Source organism: Benincasa hispida, chromosome 1 (assembly GCF_009727055.1).
Source record: "Benincasa hispida cultivar B227 chromosome 1, ASM972705v1, whole genome shotgun sequence".
Lineage (NCBI taxonomy): Eukaryota > Viridiplantae > Streptophyta > Magnoliopsida > Cucurbitales > Cucurbitaceae > Benincasa > Benincasa hispida.
Window position 1 is genome coordinate 88,596,503 of NC_052349.1, and position 26,352 is coordinate 88,622,854.

General features: G+C 35.9%; 1 protein-coding gene across 1 annotated transcript; it reads right to left on the reverse strand.

The window, feature by feature from the left end:
• Positions 1–268: 268 nt before the first annotated feature.
• On the reverse strand, positions 269–11,232 carry LOC120079711 (DNA mismatch repair protein MSH2). The gene is made up of 13 exons (XM_039034076.1): positions 10,971–11,232; positions 10,826–10,875; positions 10,556–10,588; positions 8,970–10,043; positions 7,975–8,529; positions 7,716–7,826; positions 7,520–7,609; positions 7,340–7,411; positions 6,981–7,091; positions 2,830–2,956; positions 2,091–2,293; positions 1,251–1,403; positions 269–818 (listed from the first exon to the last, which is right to left on the reverse strand). Exons 1-13 carry the CDS (start codon positions 11,017–11,019, stop codon positions 618–620), a joined length of 2,829 nt encoding a protein of 942 aa, XP_038890004.1. The 5' UTR covers positions 11,020–11,232; the 3' UTR covers positions 269–617.
• Between the last annotated feature and the right edge of the window lie 15,120 nt (positions 11,233–26,352).

The following is a 26,352-nucleotide window of genomic DNA, read 5'->3' on the forward strand; positions in this document are numbered from 1 at the left end:
AACCCAAACACCTTTTCAATGTCTACTTTATCTTTATATAAATAAATTTGATTAATCTTTTAGTCATAATATTGAATTTTTTAAATAAGAATGCCAAACACAATTGAAATAATATGATTTGCTATAGTTTAGCAATACGTAGAGATAGAGATTTAAGCCTCTAATATTTTAGACAATATTATAACACCTTAATAGTAAACAAGTTGAGTTGAACTCAAGTTGGCAAGATAATTAGAATTTGATAGCCTCAATCTGTGGGGTCATAAACTTATTTGAACACACACATCAAAGTATAAATAGTGAGAAAATGTATATACACCCTAATAACTATTTAGGAAGTTTAAATTCGTTATCAGGAACATATGAAACCATGATAATCAGACACTTAAACATAAGATTTAATCAGAAGTAGTCCACATATTCTCCAGGCATTCATTCTTGCTTTGATACATAATTAGCTTTTCCCCTCCACAAAAGAACCAAAATTGTGAGGAAGGATACTAAAAACTGAAGCTAGTAAAGAGTATTTGGAGATTCTGTACATCCAAAATTGTGAGGGAAGATACTCAAAATCATCTCCTTACGCCTTAACAAAGCTGTACAAAGAAGGCACTGCCTCAAAGGAATTGTTGGAGCCAATTAGAGTCCACGGCATCCTTCTTCAAACCATCTCGCAATTGACTCACTTGCTGTAGAGCTTCCTTCAGATCCATTTTATCCAAGGGCAGATTAGAGAACTCCTCTAAGAACTGACGAGCCCGCGCTACACCTTTGGACATATCATCCGAACCGAACTCACGTTTTCGCTTTAATGGTATCTGTATATAATGTTGTGTATTCAAATCCGATAGGCACTATACTGATAAGTAATGACACATAAAACATGACTGGAGTATCTATGTATTTAACGGTAAAACATGTTCTCTTTCCACAAAGAGAAAAACAGCAAAACACACTCATATACATGCATGGACTCATACATCTATTAGAACAGAAGAAAGAAAAAGAAGCAGTAGCAAAAGCTTGTTGATATCTTTTTCAGCCTTTAAGAATTGTAAAAATTACATCCAGTTTTTTAGCAAGATGTTAATCGAATTTCGAAAGAAATAGAAACACACGACTTAATGAATAAAGAAGGTAAGATACGTTGGTCTTATTTGAATTTCGGATTCATTCTCCCATAATTTAGAGTAGATAAGCATAGAATCAATTATTTTCGAACGAAAATGTAAGACTAAAAGATTATATACCTCTTTCCCAGTAGTGGCTGAAGTAGTTGTATCAGAGGAGAAATCTTCCAGTTCAGCAGCCTTTTCTCTGGCAAGTGCCACGACACTAGAAGGAAAATTTGCAAATTCTGCAACATGAATTCCAAAGCTTTGATCACAAGCTCCGGGTTCAACCTGTAAAAGACAGAAAAGCGAAGGAAAAAATGAAGCTGAGTAACATAAAAGAACTTACAACAGCAGGTAATTGAGGGGCAAGATAATAAACTTTTACTATCTCCAATTTTAATGAAGACCGGTAGAAAACATGACGTTCCTACTTGAAGGAATAAATTTAGATTCTAAAGTGAAATCATAGGTAAAATACCAAGGCTAAATTCACTAGAGATAGTTCCACAGTATTCTTGAATAGATCTTAGAAGACGATGACTTTGATATCCTCCATTGTAATTAAAAAGGCTCAAGAACATGTAGACAACAACACTCTAGGCTCTAGCTCTACTTTCACTCTCATCGGTCCCATAACTGAGTCTGCAGATCAACATACTACAGACGCCGTCCAGGTTAATATTAATCCAACAGAAATTATTCAAATGACACCTCCAATGCCTTTCTGTGGTGTCTTTCAAACTACATTGTTATATTAACCTGTGTTTTTATAATACTAATGTATTCAGAAAAATATACTACTGAGCTCCATGTCCTCATTTTTCCTCACAAATCTTTTAACAAAAATACAGAATCCAAAAGAAACAGTAAAAATTTAAGAATGCTCTGCTGTGATGTCCTCGGCCAACCCATCTAATTTAAGACAGAGAGGTGTATAAAATACAAGAAAAGGAGATATTCCAAGCAGACATTTACCTTGTATAGCATTGTCAACTTGTGATTTGACGAGTCTATGTGTGCACTGACATGAAAATTTTCCACACCAACCATTTGCTTTCCATGGGGCTCAAGATCAGTATTCCCATGAGCTAGTGCAGTAAGTTCATGGAAGTGGGTTGCAAACAAAGTGGGTGCTTTAATCACTTCAACAAGATGTTCACAAATGGCCCATGCTAGACCTGATTATAATTTTCAATACAGAGTAATTTAAATAAAATCCAACTTTAGAAAATAACTGATTTCATTTAAAACCAGCAAACAAAGCATTGCCCTGCCACGCATAAAAATTTAAGGTGATGGTCTTCATGTAATAAGAAAGTGTCATTAAAGATGTATTGAAATTTTAAGCAGGTTAAAGTAAACGTAGAGAGGGATCAGTGTTGATGGGTGAAAATCAGCACATTATAAAGAGTCATTTAAACTGTGCTACAATTTTCAGCAAATGAAGTAAAAAAAGTGAAAGAAAGATCAATTTTATTGGATAAACTGATCTCCTTGAGTTCTTCATGCAATGTGCTTTAATTCATTCTAATGCAAAAATAATAATCGTTGTCATATATAAAATGTTCAATGAACGTTCATCAACTCGTTTGGATATTCTTCAAAAAGGGGACAAGTGATAAATAATTGACGATGCACCTTATGGAATAACTTATGGGAACTCTATAATTCAGAAACATCAAGAGAAAGTTAAAGAGTCAAGAATTAAACAAACCAAATCCATCATAAGTGGATGTCCCACGGCCCAATTCATCAATGATTATCAAAGATTTCTCTGTAGCTCCCTTCAGTATAGATGCAGTTTCGAGCATCTCTTGCATAAAGGTAGAAACTCCACGAAGCTAGAATGGTAAAATAGACATTCTTAGATTTCCACGACAAAGGAAACAATGGGTTCCATATACAAGTAACTAGAATATAATTTTACCGACAGAAAAGCTGTCAAACGAATGCTTCAACAGAAGGGGAAAAAAAGATATTCATGATTCTTCTTCTTCTTTATAAATATAGATATTCGTGAGTGTACGGACCAGCTAACACATGCTTCAACTATTCCCATGAGAACCATTTGACCCTACTATATTTGGTCACAAAGAAAAGTTGTAGGATATTAAATCCTATGTGGTCATAAGACTTGGAACGCATTCCCTCAATGCTCTTTAATATTTAAATTAGCACTAATTGATGACTTATTCAGAACTTAAAAGAATCTAAAAGATTTTTTTTCTGCTTTTGCTTTTTCAACCCTAGTTCTCTGTGTCTGATTTCTAGATAAGATTCTGTACACGTGCAGGGAATGATTTTTTCTTTTTTTGGTTGGTTAAAGAAGTTTTCAGCAGAGCCAAAGTAAAGAAAGTACAATTAATTTCTTGATTGATCTTTTCAAACTTACTCAGCATCGAAACTAAAGTAGTCCATTGAATGAGATTAACGCATATAACCAACAACAGTATGCAGCATTCAAAAACTGAAGTAAACACCACATCATCAAAGTCATTTGCGAATATCAGGAGATAGATTGCAGGTAGAGCCAGTAAAGAGGGATGCCATGAAGGCCAAGAGAAAAGATTATAAGCCCTTTGGCAGTTTTTTTCCCTAATGTGATTAAACTTGAAACGAAACCAGCTCATTAGTCACTTTGAGTGAATTGAAAATCTGAAGTCTGAAAAACCATAAAACCATGCAGACTCTAAGTAAGTCCAAAACTAAACTACCATATGATTGTGAAGACAATAAATTAGTCAACCTAACAAGTGGTTGCTTAATTTTCATTTCCTAATGTATGATCCAGTGTTCAGCTACAACTAGGCAGAGGTCGGCAGGACTCCAAGGTGGTTGATGAATGCTTATGCATGTGATGGACTAAGTAATTAGAACTGTGATGAAAGAGTATGTGACAAGCGTCCAGTCATAGATACGAACTCACGTACAAAGGAAGGGAAGGACAACGATGGATGAGCATTAATAGTTTTATATGTAGGATGAGGTTCAATTAGTTGATGAAACATGCGAATTAGGCAGGAATAAGTGTAAGCCCTTGAACTTATTTTACCAAGTCTTTATGGTTATGATGTTATGTTCATATACTTGTATGCCATGTTGTGAAGTGTGTGTAAACATCAAGGGTTGAGAGAGAAATTTGGCTAAGTACGTGGAAATGTACTCTCGGATAAATGGAAGGTTAGCACTTAGAAGTAGAAACTTGGCCGGATGGGTGAGTTAATCGCATAAGGGTTGAATATGCGAGCAACTAAGTAAGCCTAGGTGGTCGCGTAGCGTGCGACATGTATTGCTAAGATGGTAGGGAGGATGGCCAAGAGTGGGCGACCACTAGGAGTATGCGACTTGAAGGCTCAACACATGGGACTTGTGCATAGCCAAGGGTGTGTGCGATGAAGTGCCCAAGTGCGTAAAGAGGTTAGTTGAGGGGCTGGTGAGCAGCAAACCACCCCACATGACCGCCAAGGGTATGCGGAACGCATGAGCTATGCGATGAGCCTAGCAACCCGGCGATGTCATGGCTATGCATTAGGCAAGGCACCAAGGTTGCGTTGAGGTTAGGGAGGCGGCAAAGTCAGGCGATGCGAGCAGCTTGAGTCCTAGGTGATGAGCGTGGGCGAAGGCCGCAAGACAAGGCTAAGGCGACTAAGTGTGTTGGCAAAGGGGACTATGCGGCCATCAAGGGCCATGTGATGAGGTGGCATAAGCACCTAGCTTAGTCATTGGTTAGAAAACAATGGCAGGATTAGAGGCCCTAAACACAGATTTATGTGGCCTAGGTGTCACCTTAAGAGGGCTTATGTTCATGCAACCTCAGCTATAAAAAGGGGAGCTTAGCTTGAGCAATTTCCTCGTGCCAAAGAGAGGGAAATGCTGCCAAATTAAGGAGTGAGGAGTGCTGAAGATGACCTAGGGCTGCCGGACAAAAATACCCACAGGATTGAGTTGAGAATTGAAGATTTTCCCAAGTGTGCAAGGCTGTCGGATCACTTGAGCAGGATGTAAAGATTTGGGAGTTCCGAGTTCGTTAGGTGGAATCTGAGGCTGAAATTTTGAGGTATGTTAGTTAACACATGTGGGAACAAATTCTTAGAAGGAAATTTTATAAGAAAACGCCTAGATTTTGAGTTATGTATGCTGGAAGATTAAACTGGGAAACTGATAGGTTGAACAAGCAAGCTGCTGCACCCAAGCACAAGTGAGCAGCTGGCCGGTCAGGGCCATGCAGTGACGAGCGCGCGCGAGGACAGGCTGTGTGTGCTATGCATTAGGCGTGGCTTGGGGCGTGTGAGTGGGCTGTGTGACATGGTCAGGTGCGCAAGGAGTGTGCTGAACAGGTAGGCAAGTGGGGCGCCTCTTGAGCACCCTCGGGCGACCGTGTGTGGGTGGCAAGGTAAATTTGTGAGGACAAACGCCCATAGGGGAGGCCTAAAAACCATGAGAAATTAGCCCAAAAGATTGTGAGTGACTAGTTTTATTAAATAACTTAAATGCTCGCGAATGAAGTTTTACAAAAACTAAAGTATTTCGATGCATATTGAATGCATAATGAGTATCCTGTTGTTTGCCAAGGGCTATGTTTTCCTTAGCCTTTGAAAACATAATTGATGAGGATTATGAAACCTTTTTAATAAGCATTCCCCTGCATGAGCATTTCCTAAATGGCCTTACTATTTATATGTTTTTAGTGGAATGCTTTTGATGAGATTTCTGAGTTATGTGAGAAGTTTTATAATGATGACGTTATTAAGGAAACCCGATACTGAAATACTAGGAGAAGGTATCTGGGTCCCCTGATACCTAAGGTATGATAATATACCCAGTAGCTTTTGGGGCTTGACCACATGCACATAGGTATTACCGACGTTGGTTGTGTTGAGATTACTCCACACCAACTAAGGACTTCGACGTTGAGTGATTGAGCAAAAGGACTCTCCTCGACTGAGGATTGATGGATGGAAGTGGTTTTCTTGAAATGAGGATAGGGTTTTCAGGTTGTTATGTATTATGACTTAATCACTTCCAATCCCTGAGTTTTTAAAGAGTTATACAATTTATTGACGATACCGATTCAAGTTTAAAAGAAGTCACTCACTGGGCGTTTAGCTCACCTTTTCCAATGTTTTCTTTCCCCTCCTAGTTAGCGGTCTACACCGAAGAGTTTAGCTGATATGCCAGTCTGCCACACGAGTAGATCAAGTTTTGAGGGTTGAAGAGGAAATTTAGGTCTTTATCTTATTTTGCTAAGTCTTGTCATGTGCATACTAGGGACTAGAAACAGAAGTTGAGAACCCACAACTGAGTAACCTGGAGATGGTTGTGGTTGTGATAAGTATATACTTCTGGAGTTGCTAAGTATATTATGTGATAGTTAAATGTCTTATTTTTAAAATGAGTACTTATCAGGTATACCAAGCCTAAGTTATAAACTTCTGAGGAGAGAGAGGGCAGTAGAAGTCATAAAAGGGTTGGCATCTACTGTCTTCACACCTCCTAGGTTAAAAAGGTAATTTAGGAGGGGGTATGACAATAAGATTGCAATAATAAGGAAGAAATATCAGTTGATGATAGGAAAAATCTATCACAGATTGATCAAAAGTTTAAGAAAGTCGGTGAATCTTCTTCCCTCTCTTGTCCATATGGATAGAAGTGAGAAACTACGCATTAGTTCTAATCAGTGTTCTAGCATGAAGACAGCTCTCCAGTTAACTGAAAGACACAGAGAATCAATCTCCTTGAACTCCTTAATGGAAAGTAACCATGATATGTTTACAGAAACAACGGTCCAATGTTGTATTTAGTGAAGGGATGATTTTCTTTTTTAAAGAAGTAAAATAAAGAAACGAGTGTGTGTTGAGAACTCACTTGACAGTCACCTGCACCTACACGGGCAAAAATGCAGTCACGAACAGAAATGCTAGCTTTGTCACAGGGAACAAAACAACCTACTTGTGCCATCAGAATGTTCACTCCAACCTACAAACGCACATATAAACTGGTGTTCAGATGGTTTATGGACGCCAAAAAATAGTTCCAGTATTCAGAGTGAATACAAGGTGCAACAGTATCGGCAAGCTGATATCAAGCACCTGTGAAACTTAATCATCCAAACTCAGCACAAGACAAATTTAGAAGAATAAGTCACAGGTCCAAGCTATTAGACCACAAAAAGTTTAAACATATTTGAAAATAAAATATTGGTGTAAATGAAATCAACATAGCACCTGTCGGATAAATGTAGATTTTCCACCCATATTAGGCCCAGTAATGATTTGAAACCAACTTTTACCCCTTACCTATTTACAAGGGAAAGAAGAGTTCAATTAGTTATTTCATCTAAGACACAATAACAACAAATGAGAATAGAACTAACGTATTCATGATTATCCAAACAAGCTACTCACTAGTTTACAATCATTTGGTATGAAATTAACCCAGTCTTGAGCCTCAACACAAGGGTGCCTACTTCCTTCCAATATAATATTTCCCTCATCCTGTTGTAGATGGCCAGTAACAAGTTAATTTTTTTGAGTAATTGCAATTTTTAATTGAGATACAATATCTATTGAGGCTTAAGATAGCCAACGGTAAAAAAGATACCGATGAAGTGATGTTTGGTCTAGTATAAGGAGTGGGACAGCTAGAGGCTAAATCAGCAAAACCAAGTAAAACATCCAATTCAGAGAGCATTTCCGCCAATGGTCTGAATACCTACAAACAAACAAAGTTCTTTAGAACTCAAGGACACGGATGTACAACCTATAGAACAGATCCTGTTCAAGTAAGGTCGTCAAACAAAGTTCTTAAAGTCCAATTAGAGTGCTAATGAAAAATAGATACATCATAGACAGAAATCCACCTCATTAAAGGATGAAGCGGTTTCAATTACTCGGTGAACCAACTCTTTCTGGCAACTTTTGTACTCCTCAACTATTTTCTGATACTGGTCACCCAGCTTTTTAAGTTTGGTATTTGTAAACTTCACTCCATCTTTTCGGGTTTCAAGAACAATGAAGTGGGTGGAAAGCTTTTTCCTTACTTTTGGTTCTTCTTTCTTAGTAATTCTAAAAACGTGTCCAAATTGTGTACCTTTGTCTAACTTCAAAGCCTTGTCAACTGGAAGATCAAGATCATTAGCAACTTGCCTGTGCAAGTCCTGTATTTGCTGCTCTATTGTTTCTTGCACATTCTTCAATTTGGATAGACCCCGGTCATAACTAGATGAAATCATATATTCTCCATTCTCGAGCTGATCAAGATCAACAGCAGTCTCCACGAGATTATTGAACTTGTTCAGGTGATCATTGTCAGTCCAGATCTCAAGAAATTCCAAGTACTTTTCCTTGATCAATGAGGAAAATTGTCCTTCATAGTTCTCCAAGGCATTTTTAATGAATGGAATCCTTATACTTGACTGCATCATAAAGATGAAAGTTCAAATCAGAGTATTATGAACATAAAATACCACTTATCACAAAAGCATAAATCTCACAATGAAAACCAAATCCGGGTAGCAATTTATGCACGATAGGACAAGAATCTTGAATAACCCAGTGTCAAGACTTAACCCTAGACCCAAATAAAAAAGAAGAGGAAACAGAAATCAAATTCTTTCCTTTTACATATCTATTTACATCCTTCACATACTTGTATAAACATCCTCTTTTTCTTTACTTGTCTATTTTACTTGTTTATAAATAAAGTAAAAGGTATATATAGTTTAGTTAAAGGGGTATATTTACAGATATCATGACGTATCAGTATTCAATTGGCATCTGATTAGTCATTATCCAAACCATTTATAACGAATCATTTCAATTAAAACGAGTTTCAGCGGTTCATTTAAACCTATACCTGATAAAGTTTAACAATGTGCTGTAACCCAGCTCTTCTCTTCTCGAGATAGTGCGTCAATCGTTCAATATCTGAGATTCGTTTGAGATGCTGTCTCAAATCCTGGCGGAGAGCAGTATCCTCCACAAAAGCTTGAACAAGATCCAGTCTAGAACTAATTTCTTTGACATCTAACAGAGGCTGTTTTAACCACATATGAAGCAATCTTTTTCCCATTCCAACAGTACAGGTTCTATTCATAAGACCAAACAAACTGAAGTTTTTGTTTGCATCGGTTTTTCTTTCGAGGACGTTTAATGCTCTCATGGCAGCAGAGTCTAACCTCATGTAGCTATCAAGATTGTACTTCTGGATGTTATAGTTTCCATAATTGCTTTCATCTGCCAGTAATTCTGCATAAGCCAAAAGTGCTCCTAAGGCAGCAGGTGCAAATTCAAATCCAGATACCAAATCTCGAACAGGTTCAACAGAACCTTTGACAAGCCTTGAAAGATCCTGCACCAAATCTCTCATTTTAAATTCTGATTTCTTCCTCTCAGTTAGCATCACACCACACTTTGTCAATGCATCATGTAAAGGTTTTATATCACCGAACTTTCCACTTTCTAGAGGCAGAAGGCATTCCTTACAACCAAGACCAACCAGAGCTGACTCCACATTTGTAAAATGGCTATCGTCAAGAAATTCGGCCATCCCCATTACTCTTTTCGTTAAATCAACATAGCCTAGTCCGACCATGCACCCATTTTCTCGAAAGTACGGAAATAGTGCCACGATAGCAGGGCTATCTTGCATTTCATTATTGGCAAACAAAACATCTTCAAAACTGCCAATATTACCAGGTGATCCACTTTTGATCAGTCTCCAATTCGAACCACTACCCTCATAAAGCTCCAATATATGGTCCATTCTTTCCAAAAGAAGATCTCGGGTAATGGATTCAAACATATTTTTGCTGACACTCACACTAGACAGGGCTTCAGATGCATTGCCCAGTTGTCGTAAAGCAGTTGTAGTACGGTAATAGGTCTTTGCAATAAAAACTGCATTATCACCATGGGCAGTATAGTAATCCTGTATGATCAGAATATCTTAAATAAAATTAATAATATTTTCTTGTGCTAAAAGAATACAATACTTAGACATGAGAGAATCTGATGGAACTCAAGATAGCCAAAAAAAGTGTAAAATCTATTCTTTCCATGAAACTATCAAGCCCGGAAACTCTTATACAAAGTAAATGTTTAAATCGGAAACATTGATTGACTGGAAAACTAAAATGGCCTCTTCATTCTTATACCATCCAAAAAACAAAATATAATAACATAAGCATACGTTCATCAAATTCCATATAAGATGATACAAATAGAGGGCATGTGAACAGGAGCATATCCGATTCCAGCTTCTTAAGGATATATACGAAGAAATGGCATTTCAGACTGATATAATAAGCAAATTGCTTCACATAGATGATAACCAGAAAGAAAAACCGACTGAGTTTCAAGTAGGGTATAATATATTTCATTCACATGGCTCCAAGGGATGGCCTCTGGACAAAGTTAACAAATGAAGATTGAATAACTAACCCGGCGATCAAAAAATCGAACAGCTCTTGAGTCCTGCAGCAGAAAAATGAAATTAAAATAAATTACATTACCTCCGCTAAAGGAGTATCTAAATAATTCTGACAGCCCGGAATGTTAGTAGTATAAGCTTGTTCTAGAATAATTAATTAAGCATCCAATTAACGTTTCTATCCTATATCGCTAGAGAACAACAACTAAACCAATGGCAGACCAATAATCTAAAAAATTTCAGCCCTCAGAGCGCGAAACCAACTTGAAATATGAACTTACAGGGGGTAGGGTTTTGAAGAATGCGAGAAACCCTTGAGCCTGCTTAGCGTCTGTCAACATTTTCAACCAAATGGATTAAAAAACTCGAATGCCAACGTGCAAATAAAGAACCAGAAAAGAAAAAGAATGATTTTGTAAACTGTACCAAGTTTGAGCTCGGGAAGCTTGCTTTGCTCGTCGACATTTTCATCCATTTCTTCTATAACGTTTGAAGCTTTTGGTTATGGGTATTTTTTTGACTTCCCCTTGTTCAGGTAGATGAAAAACCCTTGGAACTTCGAAGGCTTGGCGATGGGTTTTACATTCAGTTGAGTGCCGATTGGTAATGGCGGGAAACTAAGACGGCTGGCGCCTTTGTGAGTATGCGCGTCTTCTTCACGCTCCGGGCTCAAAAAAACTCTTGCCTTTTCTGGAGGTTTTAGTTTAATATTGCAATTTGAATAAATATTTAGCGGTGGTTTTAAAAGTATTTAGGGTGTGTTTGATGTGTGATAAAAATAGAGAGTTGAGTTGAGTTGGTAATTGTTATCTGGAGAGTTAAATTATTTGGGAAGTTAAATTATTTGTATTTGTTTGCAGAGTTGAATTGAGCTGATAATTATTGTCTGTGTTTGTTGTGTAGAGTTGAGTTGAGTTGAGTTAGGGATCTGATGCAGTTTTTTGTGAATGACATTAGTTTTATTTTTTTCTGTTTGTTTTTTATTTCATTCTTTTATTTTTTAGTTTTATGTTTTGCTAATGTTGATTAATTTTCAAATATACACGTATTTTCTCAAATCATTTATGACATAAATTGGACAATCTCAATTTTTTTCTCAATTTGTATAACATAATAGATTATTTTTCATATATTCTTTTCAAAAACTGTAATAATTCTAATTCTCTTCAATCGATAAAACATACCAACAAAATATATTTCATATTGTTGCTCAATTAATTGGTATATTGTATATTGTATGTATATATATTGAATGTTTATATATATATTGAAGGTAATTATCCCAATTACTAATTGGTATATTGTATGTATATATATTGAATCTTGCTAACTTAACTTTATTATTTCACATATCATACAGTTTATTTTTATATAATATGGATAGTATATTTGGAATTGAAAGATCAAGATCCTCATCACAAAATTAGCGAGATTCCTAGCGAGATTCCCTTCTAGAGAGAATCTAGTGAGATTCCCTTCTAGAACGAGATCCTCGTCACAAAACTAGCGAGATTTCACTTATCGAGGGTTGAAGTTTCGACTTATGTATGTCGAAACTTCAACCTTCGACAACACTTTATACATATTGTTTCCAAGTTTTTCTTTGTTTGTCGAGTTCTCAACGTTCGATTAATGTTCGACCTATGTATGTCAAAACTTCAACCTTCGACAACCCTAATATACATATTGTTTCCAAGTTTTTCTTTGTTTGTCGAGTTCTCAACGTTCGACCTTTACATTAATCGAATCCTCAACCCTCGACTTCTAGCAAAACAACAATATTTCTCTAATAAGTTTTGAAAACAACCATATTAATATAAAAGGTCTTAGTTTTGAGGGGATAAAAAAGGAGAGTTTTGAGTGGGTAAAAAAAGGGTTTTAATAACCCATACGTTTTCTTTATGGGCTTAACAAACATGGGTAGTAAATACCCACCAAACTCAATAACTCATACTCATTTATCAAACACCTCCTTAGAGATTTGGGTAGTTGCAGCCTTTTTAGATGCTTGAGATGAAAAAAAAAATTAAAATTAAGTAGAATGTCGAAAACAAAACTAACGTAGGTCAAATTTTTAACATTCAACGTAATGTCTCGCCTGCCATTGTCTGAAGTGTCTGTCCATCTCTATTGGGTGAAAATTTAACTTTCAAAACAAGAGGGAACAAACCTTTTGGTTGGAGAATCCCACATTAGAAAATTTGGCATTGGAAGTCTCTTTTATGTATTCCAATCTTGAGCTTTGGGTTTAGGCCTCAAGGGGTATCCATGTGTTGAAGGGAGTGAGGAGATAGACCAATGTGGGTTTGGTGGACGTCCCACACGCGCGCTGCCATCCGGTCGGGCGTGGCATGGCGAGGCGCGTGTGTGTAATTATTAATTTTTAATAAAAATATTATTTTTATTTATTACTTTATTACTTTATTTTTTTTCCTTTAACCGAGAAAAAAAAAGGAAAAAGTCCTCCTGTTCGCGTCGTTCGCTTTCGTCTGCGCATGGGCAGAGCCGCAAAATGTCTTAAAGAGAGCAAGCTCCGCGACTCAGCCTATAACGAGTTTCTATTTTGCAGGTTTTGCTCTTTGCTTGACCGTTTACTGTTCGTCGTTCTGAGGGTCCTGCCGATTCCATCAATTTTAAGACATTTGCCACATCATCAATGATCCTCAGTAGCAACAATGACGTTATGATATCTTACCTCAACCGTCCATTCCGGATCGAAGGAGCAAACTTCAAGTGGTGAAAGCAAAGGATATTGTTCTTTCTCACCGTCAAGAAAGTTGTTGAAACTTGTACCAGAGCTAAGTCGATCGTCCCTTTAGAAGAACCAACTGCACAACAGATAAAAGAAGCTACTGACTGGGAGGATAAAGACTTTCTTTGTAAGAATTTTAGTTTAAATGGTTTGACCGATGATCTGTATGACTACTATAGTACAATGAAGACAGCGAATGAGATCTAGGATGCCCTGCAAAAGAAGTATGACATCAAGGAGATCGAGTTGAAGAAATATGTTGTTAGTCGTTATCTCAAGTTCCAAATGACAGATGACAAATCCGTGGAGGCCTAATCTCATGAACTTCAGAAGATAGCCCACGAGATAATTACTGAAGGTATGCCTCTAGATGAACAATTCCAGGTTGTTGTTATTATTGATAAATTGCCCCATTTGTGGAAGGACTTTAAGAAAACTTTGAGGCATAAGACCAAGGAGTTCTCCTTGGAGATTCTTATAACCCAGCTAAGGATAGAGAAGGAAGCTTGGAAGTAGGACCAGATGAAGGAGGTGAACGCAGTATCTGGGAAACCCGCCTTTTTCGTGGTAAAACCTGACAAAAAATCTAACGGGACAAATAGGAAATGTCAGAACCGTAGCTCCAACAATCAGAACCAATAGAAAAAACAGAAGCACCCTTTAGGAGAAACTGTACAGTTCCTCTGCTTTAATTGTAATAAACCTGGGCATATGGCTAAGAACTGTAGGAACAAGCGTCGTCCTGCTGATCAGGCGAACCTGACAGAAGAACCGTTAGTCGCCATGATCACAGAAATAAATGTGATCGGTGGTTGTGAAGGGTGGTGGATAGACATTGGTGCTACGCACCATGTCTGTCACGACCTTAGTCTATTTAAAATTTATACTGAAACTAAGGATAAGAATATTCTATTGGGAGATCACCACTCTACGAAAGTTGTTGGAAGGTGGAATTGAAGTTTACCTCTGGAAAGATCCTCACGTTGAAGGACGTTCTACACACTCCGGAGATAAGAAAGAATTTGGTTTCGGGCTATCTTCTCAATAGAGTCGGGTTTACTCAAACTATAGGGGCAGACCTATATACCCTTACCAAAAATAATGTCTTTATAGGGAAAGGGTATACAACTGAGGGAATGTTCAAATTAAATTTAGACCTTAATAAAATGAAATCTTTTGTGTATATGTTGTGTTCTATGAATATTTGGCATGCTAGACTTTGTCATGTGAATAAAAATTTAATTAGTAACATGATTAGGCTGGAGATGATACCTAGGTTATCCATGAATGATTTTGATAAATGCGAATATTGTAGTCAGGCTAAAATTACTAAAACTCCGCCATAAATCTGTACTTAGGAATTCTGAGCCTCTAGATTTGATTCATTCTGATGTTTGTGAATTTGATGGCATATTGACTAGGAACAGTAAAAGATANTTATTTATTACTTTATTACTTTATTTTTTTTCCTTTAACCGAGAAAAAAAAAGGAAAAAGTCCTCCTGTTCGCGTCGTTCGCTTTCGTCTGCGCATGGGCAGAGCCGCAAAATGTCTTAAAGAGAGCAAGCTCCGCGACTCAGCCTATAACGAGTTTCTATTTTGCAGGTTTTGCTCTTTGCTTGACCGTTTACTGTTCGTCGTTCTGAGGGTCCTGCCGATTCCATCAATTTTAAGACATTTGCCACATCATCAATGATCCTCAGTAGCAACAATGACGTTATGATATCTTACCTCAACCGTCCATTCCGGATCGAAGGAGCAAACTTCAAGTGGTGAAAGCAAAGGATATTGTTCTTTCTCACCGTCAAGAAAGTTGTTGAAACTTGTACCAGAGCTAAGTCGATCGTCCCTTTAGAAGAACCAACTGCACAACAGATAAAAGAAGCTACTGACTGGGAGGATAAAGACTTTCTTTGTAAGAATTTTAGTTTAAATGGTTTGACCGATGATCTGTATGACTACTATAGTACAATGAAGACAGCGAATGAGATCTAGGATGCCCTGCAAAAGAAGTATGACATCAAGGAGATCGAGTTGAAGAAATATGTTGTTAGTCGTTATCTCAAGTTCCAAATGACAGATGACAAATCCGTGGAGGCCTAATCTCATGAACTTCAGAAGATAGCCCACGAGATAATTACTGAAGGTATGCCTCTAGATGAACAATTCCAGGTTGTTGTTATTATTGATAAATTGCCCCATTTGTGGAAGGACTTTAAGAAAACTTTGAGGCATAAGACCAAGGAGTTCTCCTTGGAGATTCTTATAACCCAGCTAAGGATAGAGAAGGAAGCTTGGAAGTAGGACCAGATGAAGGAGGTGAACGCAGTATCTGGGAAACCCGCCTTTTTCGTGGTAAAACCTGACAAAAAATCTAACGGGACAAATAGGAAATGTCAGAACCGTAGCTCCAACAATCAGAACCAATAGAAAAAACAGAAGCACCCTTTAGGAGAAACTGTACAGTTCCTCTGCTTTAATTGTAATAAACCTGGGCATATGGCTAAGAACTGTAGGAACAAGCGTCGTCCTGCTGATCAGGCGAACCTGACAGAAGAACCGTTAGTCGCCATGATCACAGAAATAAATGTGATCGGTGGTTGTGAAGGGTGGTGGATAGACATTGGTGCTACGCACCATGTCTGTCACGACCTTAGTCTATTTAAAATTTATACTGAAACTAAGGATAAGAATATTCTATTGGGAGATCACCACTCTACGAAAGTTGTTGGAAGGTGGAATTGAAGTTTACCTCTGGAAAGATCCTCACGTTGAAGGACGTTCTACACACTCCGGAGATAAGAAAGAATTTGGTTTCGGGCTATCTTCTCAATAGAGTCGGGTTTACTCAAACTATAGGGGCAGACCTATATACCCTTACCAAAAATAATGTCTTTATAGGGAAAGGGTATACAACTGAGGGAATGTTCAAATTAAATTTAGACCTTAATAAAATGAAATCTTTTGTGTATATGTTGTGTTCTATGAATATTTGGCATGCTAGACTTTGTCATGTGAATAAAAATTTAATTAGTAACATGATTAGGCTGGAGATGATACCTAGGTTATCCATGAATGATTTTGATAAATGCGAATATTGTAGTCAGGCTAAAATTACTAAAACTCCGCCATAAATCTGTACTTAGGAATTCTGAGCCTCTAGATTTGATTCATTCTGATGTTTGTGAATTTGATGGCATATTGACTAGGAACAGTAAAAGATATTTCATTACCTTTATTGACGACTGCTCTGATTTTACTTTTGTATACTTGCTGAAAAACAAAAGTGATGCTTTTAATGCCTTCAAACCTTTTGTTTCTCTGAAATAGAGAATCAATTTAATAGAAAGTTTAAAATACTTCGCAGTGATAGGGGAACCGAGTACGACTCGGACAGTTTTAATGAGTTCTTTAATTCACATGGAATAATACATGAAAAGACCGCACTTTATTCTCCTGAAATGAACAGAAAAGCCGAAAGGAAAAATGGAACTTCAGCCGAGCTAGTAGTTGCTATTTTACTTAGTTCAGGAGCCGCATCTTATTGGTGGGGTGAAATCATCCTTACCGTGTGTTATGTCCTAAATAGAATCCCAAAATCTAAAAACAAAATTTCACCTTACGAAATTCTCAAGAATAAGAAACCAAACTTGTCCTACTTTAGAACATGGGGTTGTCTAGCCTTTGTAAGGATTCCAGACCCAAAAAGGAGAAAGTTGGCCAGTAGAGCTTACAAGTGTGCTTTTATAGGTTATGCCTTAAATAGTAAAGCTTACATGTTCTATGATCTAGTGAATTAAGTGATCATTGAGTCAAATGATGCCGACTTCTTTGAAGATAGTTTTCCTTTTAAATCCATGAATAGTGGGGGCTTTGGATCAAGTGGTATAACCCTAGAAAGGAAACTGACCCATAACCTAGAATAAACAAAAGAGCTAGAACCACCAAAGATTTCGGAAATGACTTCCTGACCTATAATATAGAAGAAGACCCTAAAGATCTGAGAGCTGCCCCGTCCTTAGTAGATGCCAACCTATGACAAGAAGCCATAAATGATGAGATGGACTCACTTGAGTCGAATAGGACTTGGCACTTAGTAGATCTACCCCTAAACTGCAAGGCAACAGGGTGCAAATGGATCTTAAGGAGGAAACTTAGACCTGATAAGACTGTCGACAAATTTAAAGTCAAGTTAGTAGCAAAGAGCTTTAGATGAAGAAAAAACGTAGATTTCTTTGACACCTTCTCCCCTGTCACTAGAATTACCTCAATCCGTATCCTGTTCTCTCTCGCTGCCCTTTATAATCTCGTAATACATCAGATGGATGTAAAGATCGCTTTCCTAAACGGTGAACTTGAAGAAGAGATTTACATGGAACAACCTGAGGATTTTGTTGTCCATGGTCAATAAAGTAAGGTGTGTAAATTAGACAAATCTTTCTATGGACTAAAACAAGCTCCTAAGCAATGACATGAAAAATTTGACAACCTCATCCTATCTAAAGGCTTCAAGGTCAATGAAAGTGACAAATGCATCTACTATAAGTTTGATAATAACCTATACAGTATCTTGTGTCTATATGTAGATAATTTATTGATCTTTGGTTCAAACTTGCACATCATAAATGATGTAAAATCAATATTGAATGCAAACTTCGACATGAAAGACTTAGGAGAAGCTAGTGTAATCTTAGGCATAAAAGTAAATAGGTATGAAAAGGGAATTAATTTGGATCAATCTCACTATGTAGAAAAGATTATAAAGAAATAAAGGAATTAATTTGGATCAATCTCACTATATAGAAAAGATTCTAAAGAAATATAATTACTTTGAGTGTAAACCAACCTGTACTTCTTATGACCCTAGTGTTAAGTTATTCAAGAATACTGGTGACAATGTTAATCAATCCGAGTATGTGAGCATCATAGGCAGTCTTAGATGCGTTGCTGACTGCACTAGGCCTGACATAGCTTATGTTGTAGGATTACTTTGCAGGTTTATAAGCAGACCTAGTAAAGAGCATTGGAATGCTATAGAAAGGGTAATGAGATACTTGAAGAAAACCCAAAACCTAGGATTACATTATCAAAAGTTTCCCGTTGTCCTGGAAGGGTTCAAAGATGATGATTGAAACTCTCTTTTGGATGATTTAAAGACTACAAGTGGCTATATCTTTAACATAGCGGAGCTGTCTCTTGGAAGTCCAAGAAACATACTATTTTAGCCCAATCTACGATGAAGTCAGAAATGATAGCACTAGCGACAACTAGTGAAGAAGCAGGCTGGCTTAGAAGTCTGCTATCAGAGATACCTTTATGGGAAAAGTCGGTACCAACCATATTGATCAATTGCGATAGTACTGCAACAATCGCAAATGTTTAGAACTGTTACTACAACGGAAAGAGACGTCAAATATGTCTTAAGCACAATACCATTAGAGAGTTTCTCATTACTGGTGCAATTAGAGTGGATCACATATGGACTGATGAAAATTTGGTAGATTTCTTGACGAGAGGACTGCCTAGAGAAAAGATTTTCAGAACCTCATAAAGGATGTGACTCATGCCTATAGAAAGATGAATCATAGTGAAGAAAACCCAACCTGTAGACTGTAAATCCCAAGAAACAGGTTCAACGGGTAATAACTGATCACGAGTGTTATATAGTGAATCATGCTAAACCAAACACAGAGTTCCATTCCTATGACTTAAAGTCTGAGCATGATATCCTGAAGCGTAAGAAAGGTTGAACTCAGTTCTTAATGAGATCTATACTTGATGACAAGTGGGGTACCTAGCTATAGGAATACTCTTGATAGACTCACCTGTGTGAATGTAGAAGTGATGACCGCTTCCTATGGAGTTTTTAGGCAAACTCTCTAGAGCATTCACTAAATCGGGATACACGTGCTAACCTTAAAGCACGTATTTTCGTACTACACCCTAGTGACACTCTGTGTGAGATGCTGTTAGAGATAGAGTTCAAAACCAAGGGTTACTCTAGTATATTCTGAATCATCTACACTATGTAAAGGTTCAAGTCGTAAGAAACCTTTGCTTATGCACAGTATTGTATAGACTAAAACTGCTCGATGAAAAACTTTTCTCTCTCCCTCTCTCTCTCTTTTTTTGTTTAAAAAAAATTTCCAAGTGGGGGATTGTTGAGTGAAAATTTAACTTTCAAAACAAGAGGAACCAACCTTTTGGTTGAAGAATCCCATATTGAAAAATTTGGTATTGAAAGCCTCCCTTATGTACTCCAATCTTGAGCTTTAGGTTTGGGCCCCAAGAGGTACCCATGTGTTTAGAGGGAGTGAGGAGATAGATTAATGTGGATTCGGTGGACGTCCCACACGCACGCCGCCGCCGCCGTCCATCCATCGACGCGTGTGATTATTAATTTTTAATAAAAATATTATTATTTATTTATTACTTTATTTTTTCCTTTAACCGAGGAAAAAAAAGAAGGAAAAGGTCCTCTTATCCGTGTGCAAGCGTTTTGTCCACGCACGTTCTGAGGCTCACCGCCTTTTTCGTTCCCTACCGTTCCCTGCTAAAGGCCTATAAAAGGTGCGGCCTTCAGCAGTTCGAAAACACAATTCATTCTTTCACTTCATTTCATTTTCCTCTCTTCTTCCATTTTAGTTTTTCGAGCAATGAGTTTAGAAAGGGTGTATGTTCCAGTCGATAATGGTGCATTTTCGATCGGGTTTCTTTTGGCTGTTTTATCCTAGGGACAACGTGAAAATTTTGAGATTTGCTTGCACACTTGGGTAGAATCGCGAAACGTCTTAAAGAGAGCGAGCTCTGCGACTCAGCCTATAACGAGTTTCTGTTTTGCAGGTTTTGCTTTTTTCCTGACTGCCGTGACTTGACCGTTTACTGTTTGTCATTCTGAGGGTCATGCCGGTTCCAACAAAAGTGTTTGTCCATCTCGAGACTTGAAGTCTCGACCTGCACATCTTATCACATCTCTCCCCGCTTTTACACCGTGATTTTTCACTCACTTGCCGCATTACTTATGTACTTTTAGACCCCCACACAACCTTCTCATATCACCTCTCTTCTCATGTCACTTCTCAAACTCTCCGTGCCTCATATTTGTGCCCGTGTCTTCTCTTTTTTGTGCCTCAGATTACTTTCTGCCTCTCTTCCTCACTTTCGATTTCTACTTCTCACAAACTCACAAATTACTCTCTCCCACACATTTTTCCTCCTTCTTCCAAAAAATGTTATTAAATCTCTTTTTTTCCCACATTCGTCCATCAAATTGTGAGGTTTCTACCTTCACTATGCTAAATTTCTATTTTTAAAAATAATTATAAATTTTGTTTCTATTCTCGTACTAATATATATATTTTTATACTTTTTCTTGTTGTTTGGGAAACAAATAATCATAAATAGGTAATATTCACTCAACTTAATTCCTAGTTTTTTTTTTAATTAAAAATAAGTTATAGATCCTGTCTCTTATACACATCTAGATGTGTATAAGAGACAGCTACTATTGAGCTTAACTTTGTTATTACTAGTTTTTTGTTTTTAATACTTTTTGATATTTATATTATGCTAGATATACCATTTTAGTTCCTTATATTAATGTTAGTTATATATTGATGTTAGTAGATCTGTCGTGTTAATTTTTTTTAATAGTCGTTGAATTATATATTGATGTTAATATTAAATAGTATTTATATATTGACGTTAATAGTTTTTTTCTCTATGGTTTAATATTCTTATTTATATTATATTAAATCTACCATGTTAATGTTATTATTTTAGTATAATATTAGTTATTTTGTTAGTGCTAGAGTTTTTATGGTTTAGTGTTCTTTTGAATAAAATTTAGTATTAGAGTTATAGGCATTAGATTTAAGTTTGAAAATTAGTAATGTATTGTTATTATTTTTTTTTATAATATTCTATTTTTTAGTATAGTTTTTTTTTGTTATTTAATACAAAATTATTAATTTGAGAGATTTTTTTTAATATATGTTTCTTATAATATTCGATTATTTTAGTATTTAAATTTGATGTTTAAAGTTTTTAATTAGTTTTTTTAATAAGTTCGATGTTAAAACTAATTGAAACTTTTTTAATATTTTTAATATTTTTGTTTATTTTTGTTTCTATTTAAGTTTGATAATTAGTAATGTATTGTCTGTTTTTTATAATATTTTATTTTTTTGTATTGTTTTTTATTCAAGAGGTTTAGTTTTTTTTTTTTTGTTATTTAATACAAAATTATTAATTTGAATGAACTTTTTTTTTTAACAAGTTTGATGTTCAAACTAAGTGAAACTTTTTTCCTATCTTTAATATTTTATTGTGTTTTTTTGTTTGTATTTAAGTTTGATAATTAGTCAAATAATTAGTAATGTATTATTTGTTTTTTTTAAAAAATTAATATTCTATTTTTTTAGTATTGTTTTTTATTTAAAACAAAATTATTAATTTGAGTGAATTTTTTATATATATATTTCTTATAATATTCAATTGTTTTAGTATTTAAGTTTGATGTTCAAAGTTTTTTTTATTAACTTTTTAATAAGTTTGACGTTCAAACTAAGTGAATTTTTTAAATTTAATTTTTTTTTTGTATTTAAATTCGACAATTATTAAAATTATTAATAGTGTATTGTCTGTCTTTTTTTTTTAAACGACAAATGTTTGAGATTTATATTGTTTACAAAAGGTAATGTGATTAATGGTGTTGATGGAATTTATTATGACCAACCATCATGTGGGGGTTTTAGCATAAATGTGAAACTTGTTTTTTTAAAAAATTCATTAAAATGGTAGATGTCACTTGGTGTAGATATGAGAGCAAACCAGTTAAAAATAATAGACATCATAATCTAGGGGTATTCAAATAACCCGAAAACCCGAACAATCTAGATTACCCAACTCAAAATGTAAGGGTTGGGTTGGTTTGTGGGTTGGCTAAAAAATTTTTGGATTGACCCAACTCAACTCGAATTTTGTGTATATTAACTCTATATATATATATATTCCTCTTCATTAAGTTTTATTACCTTGTGTTGATTAATTTGTGATCTTTTAATAATTTTCTTTTAAAATTATTATGATATTTGTCTTTGTTTAAAATTTACAATAAATATCATAGATATTTGGTATTTAGAATTTTAATTTTGTGAGATTTTAGTTATTGGTCATATATTGTATATAAGTTTACATATTTTCATTAAAAATAAAAAGATAAGTTATAACCCGACAACCTTAAGTGTTGGGTTGGGTTGGGTTGGAAACTTTATTTGAGTCATTTTTATTGCTAATCAAACCAACCCGTGGTCCAAAAAACATCCCCAATCCAATCCATGTACACTCCTATCATAATCTAACACATCATCAGTAAGGTTTATGTTATTCCATATTCATAATGAACAAGCAATGAATTTGATGTTCTCAATCGCGATATTGCTCCCGGATTTAATGCATTTTTATGTTAATGTGAGTAGGGTAGAGTTGGATATAAACTCGAATGTACATATCTTTAGTCAGTTTGAAGATCCAACTCAATGTATTGACTCTCAGTTGCGATAAGTCCCCTCATATATATTTCACATTGGTGAGTGGAATTTTCCTGACTGGGTGATCAGACAAGTTGGTCTCCAATAGGATGCCCTATCAAAATACAGTTTTGAACCTCTACTACGTGACATCGACCTAAGAACTGGATATTGGTCTGAAAAAGTTGCACATTTGGTAGTGCGACTTGCACGATTCATTGCAACGGGTATCCAATCGAGCAATTTGATAGGGATGCAACTCGAAATTACATATATTGGTACAATATTATTACAAAGCACCAAGTTACTCGTCCGGGAGCAGCTGTGGGTCGTCTGGTACATAACTAAATATTGCCTAGTTATTTTTAATTTAAATTTATTCTAAATATTATCTATTTTTTTATAATTCACATAGATTGAATAATAGTCGCCTTCGTGATGTTACAAATGATCTGAACCAGGTCCTTACTATATGCAGTAATAACAGAGCTATATAGAGAAGATATTTATATGTATGATATATCTATTGCTCCTCCACCCGTTCCTAGATATAGGGGACATGCTTGAGTAGAAGAAGATGAGTTCGACAAGGTCGACCACGATGTGGAAGAATTGCCTCCTATGATGCATACTAAGTCAAATTGGTTACACTAGTCCGACGATGATGATGTCACCGTTTGGTTCAGGATATTATGATTCAAAGGCCAGTCCATCGTCTTCATACATGCATGGATATGAGCGCGGTCGTGGAGAGCATGACATATATTTTTACTACGAAGCGCCTCCAGATGTACAAGGGCCACCAGAGCAACATCGAAAGGAACCAGAGCAACCTATAATTCAAAGTTGACAGCGTCCACCTCGTGGGACACATTGATTTTTTTTATTAATATTTTTAAATGAATGAGAAACACTGAATCGTTATATTGATATGAACATTTTAATTTGCATTTTATTATTTTTCAATTATGACCAAGTTGTAATATGGAAGAAAAAAATATTGAAAGTTTGTTTATTTTTTATAATGTCTTTTAGAGTTATCGGTCACTGATGTAAATTTTACTAATTATTAAAAAATACAAGGGTAAATTTTTCTTCTTATTAAGAAATAGAATGGTAAATTTGCGTAGAGTATTTTTTTTAGGGAATGTAAAGCAATAATTTTTTTTTAAAAAAGGGTTGAGGGTCAAATGTGTTGGTCGAGTTGTGAACAAGGGTCAAGTTTTGAACCTTCGACATACATCAATGAAAAAATTATACAATCTCTAAAACTACCATATTTCTCTAATTATTTCCAAAACTGTAATATTTCACTAATTATTTATATAACTACAATATTCCTCCAATTTTTCTTGCTTCTTTCTCCTTTTTTTTTTTCAATTTCTTAAACATTTTTTTAAGGTAAAAATTTGAAAAAATAAATTTGAAAATTTAGGTATTTGGATATTCTTCGCATTGAATGACAACAATTCAAACTTTTGCTTGAAAGTCCATATAGATGACATTGTTGATGTATGCTTCGCCAAATAACGTGCCAACCAATTGCAATCCGTGTATTAACACATAAAGCACTCGACCCGATTTGACAAATAGCCTACAACCATAGATGCAGTTGCAATCCGTTTACTATCCCATGGGGCACTTGGTGGACATTACGGATGCAAGTTCGCTAGATACCCTACAACCATAGATGCAATTACAATCATAGTATTAACCAATAGGGCATGTAGTTAATGGTTCTTACTTTATTTTCTTTATATATATTTAGATATTTTGTCAAATCTCGATGGGACCATTTGTATTAAATAAAATAATTTGATTCAATTTGATATTAATATTTTGGCCAAAGTTCAACTGCGCCTACAAAATATGCTTAATTTAGCCTAGAGGCCAGCAAAGGCCCAAATCCAATTTATTAAGGGCTGAGGGCTAGGTCCATGGGCCCTTAGAATGATATAATTTTAAATTTATCTTCGTTTATCAACTTAAAAATTTGGATATGGGGTCACATGTTCAAAATTGCAATCCATACAGGAGCACATTGTGGATGTATGATATGCTAGATATCAACTATAGTGGGTGTATGATTCACCAGATACCTTGCAACTTGTTTATTAACCCATGGGACACTTGATGGACACTATATGGTTTCCAGATTTGCAATTCATGTAAAACAATGGGACACTTTGTACAACCCGAACCCTAATTACTTTAAGTAAGAGTAAGTAATGAGATGTTTCCTAATGAGCTAAATGAAGCCATATCTTAGGAAGAGTGAAAGATGGTAGCAAGAAGAAATAGGCTCTTGGGTAGCTAAGTGTAAAAGTAGGACAAAACCCGGCTAGGCTAAGGAAGATCATGCTTGATGATGGAATTCATAATAAGCATATGAATCAGACCATGCCATCTAGTGAGATGTAATACTGAAGTAATATTGTGAGTGAAGTTAACAAAAGGAAATTTGCTCCCTTCATCACTAATAGTAGGTCAGGTGGCACAAGGAAGATTCATGCTGGATTTTGGGCGGTAATATAAGCAAGAAGATCGAATTCATTGGGTCGGTTTGGAAAAGCTACTTAGGCTATTTGTGTAATTTCAGTGGCATTCGAAAGCTCTGTGTGTCTTTTTTCTGTGACTGGGCTGCTGGAAGGAAAACTTGTCGGAATAAGGTCGGAGGGGCAAAATAAAGATGAAGGGTTCATTTCTAGGGTGAATCTAGGCCATCAGTGAAGAATTGGGGCTCTAGGATGAATTACGAAGCGTTTTGAGCTAAACATTTGAGGTAATATTGTACTCGGTTATAAATAACTTTATAGAATGAAAATTTTTAAGATGAGGCCTGGAAATCGAGTTATATAATTTTGAAGTTTGAACTGGAAATTATTGAACAAGCAGGCAGCTGCTTGAATTGGAGCCAATGATGAAGTTTTGAATCTCCAAATTAAACGATGAGGAAGTTTGAGCAGAAATTTTAAAGTAATGTTGCTAACTCAATTCTAAACATGTTTGTAAAAAGAAGTTTCTTTAAAAGAAGGCTGGATTTTTAGTTATGAATTTTTGAAGTTGTAACAGAGGATCTGTGTATAAGTAGACAACTACTTGGGAAGAACAAGCAAACAACTCAATTGGAGAAGGAGGATCTCGCTTATGAAGGGAATCTCGCTAATTTTGTGCTGAAGATCTCGCTCTAGAAGGGAATCTCGCTAGAAATTGGGCTGAGTATCGCTGGTAAGGGAGTATCGCTAGGAAAAGCTTGATCTCGCTCATGAGGAGAATCTTGCTAGTAAAGTTGTCTTTGATGATGAAAGTTCTATTAGTAAAAGAACTATTTCAGGTATTTTGCTAAGAATTCAAGTAGTTTAACCGATAATTACGTCCTTTAAGGCCAAGAGGAGCTAGGAGAGGCGTATAATCTGTTAAGAGGCCAACGAGCTGTGAGTGACTATGTGATGACTTATTATTTTAATGATTTAGAAACTAAGATTTCTTGAAGATATTCCTCATGCTAAGTGTTTAAATGAAGTGC

Bases quoted from the DNA above. Each gene is read 5' to 3' on its own strand.
- LOC120079711 (XM_039034076.1), bottom strand. From the start codon at position 11,019: ATGGATGAAAATGTCGACGAGCAAAGCAAGCTTCCCGAGCTCAAACTT. The intron at 10,876-10,970 runs GTACAGTTTACA...AAATGTTGACAG, and splicing joins GCTTCCCGAGCTCAAACTTG to ACGCTAAGCAGGCTCAAGGG. The intron at 2,957-6,980 runs GTGAGTTCTCAA...TTACCATTCTAG, and splicing joins TAGGTGCAGGTGACTGTCAA to CTTCGTGGAGTTTCTACCTT.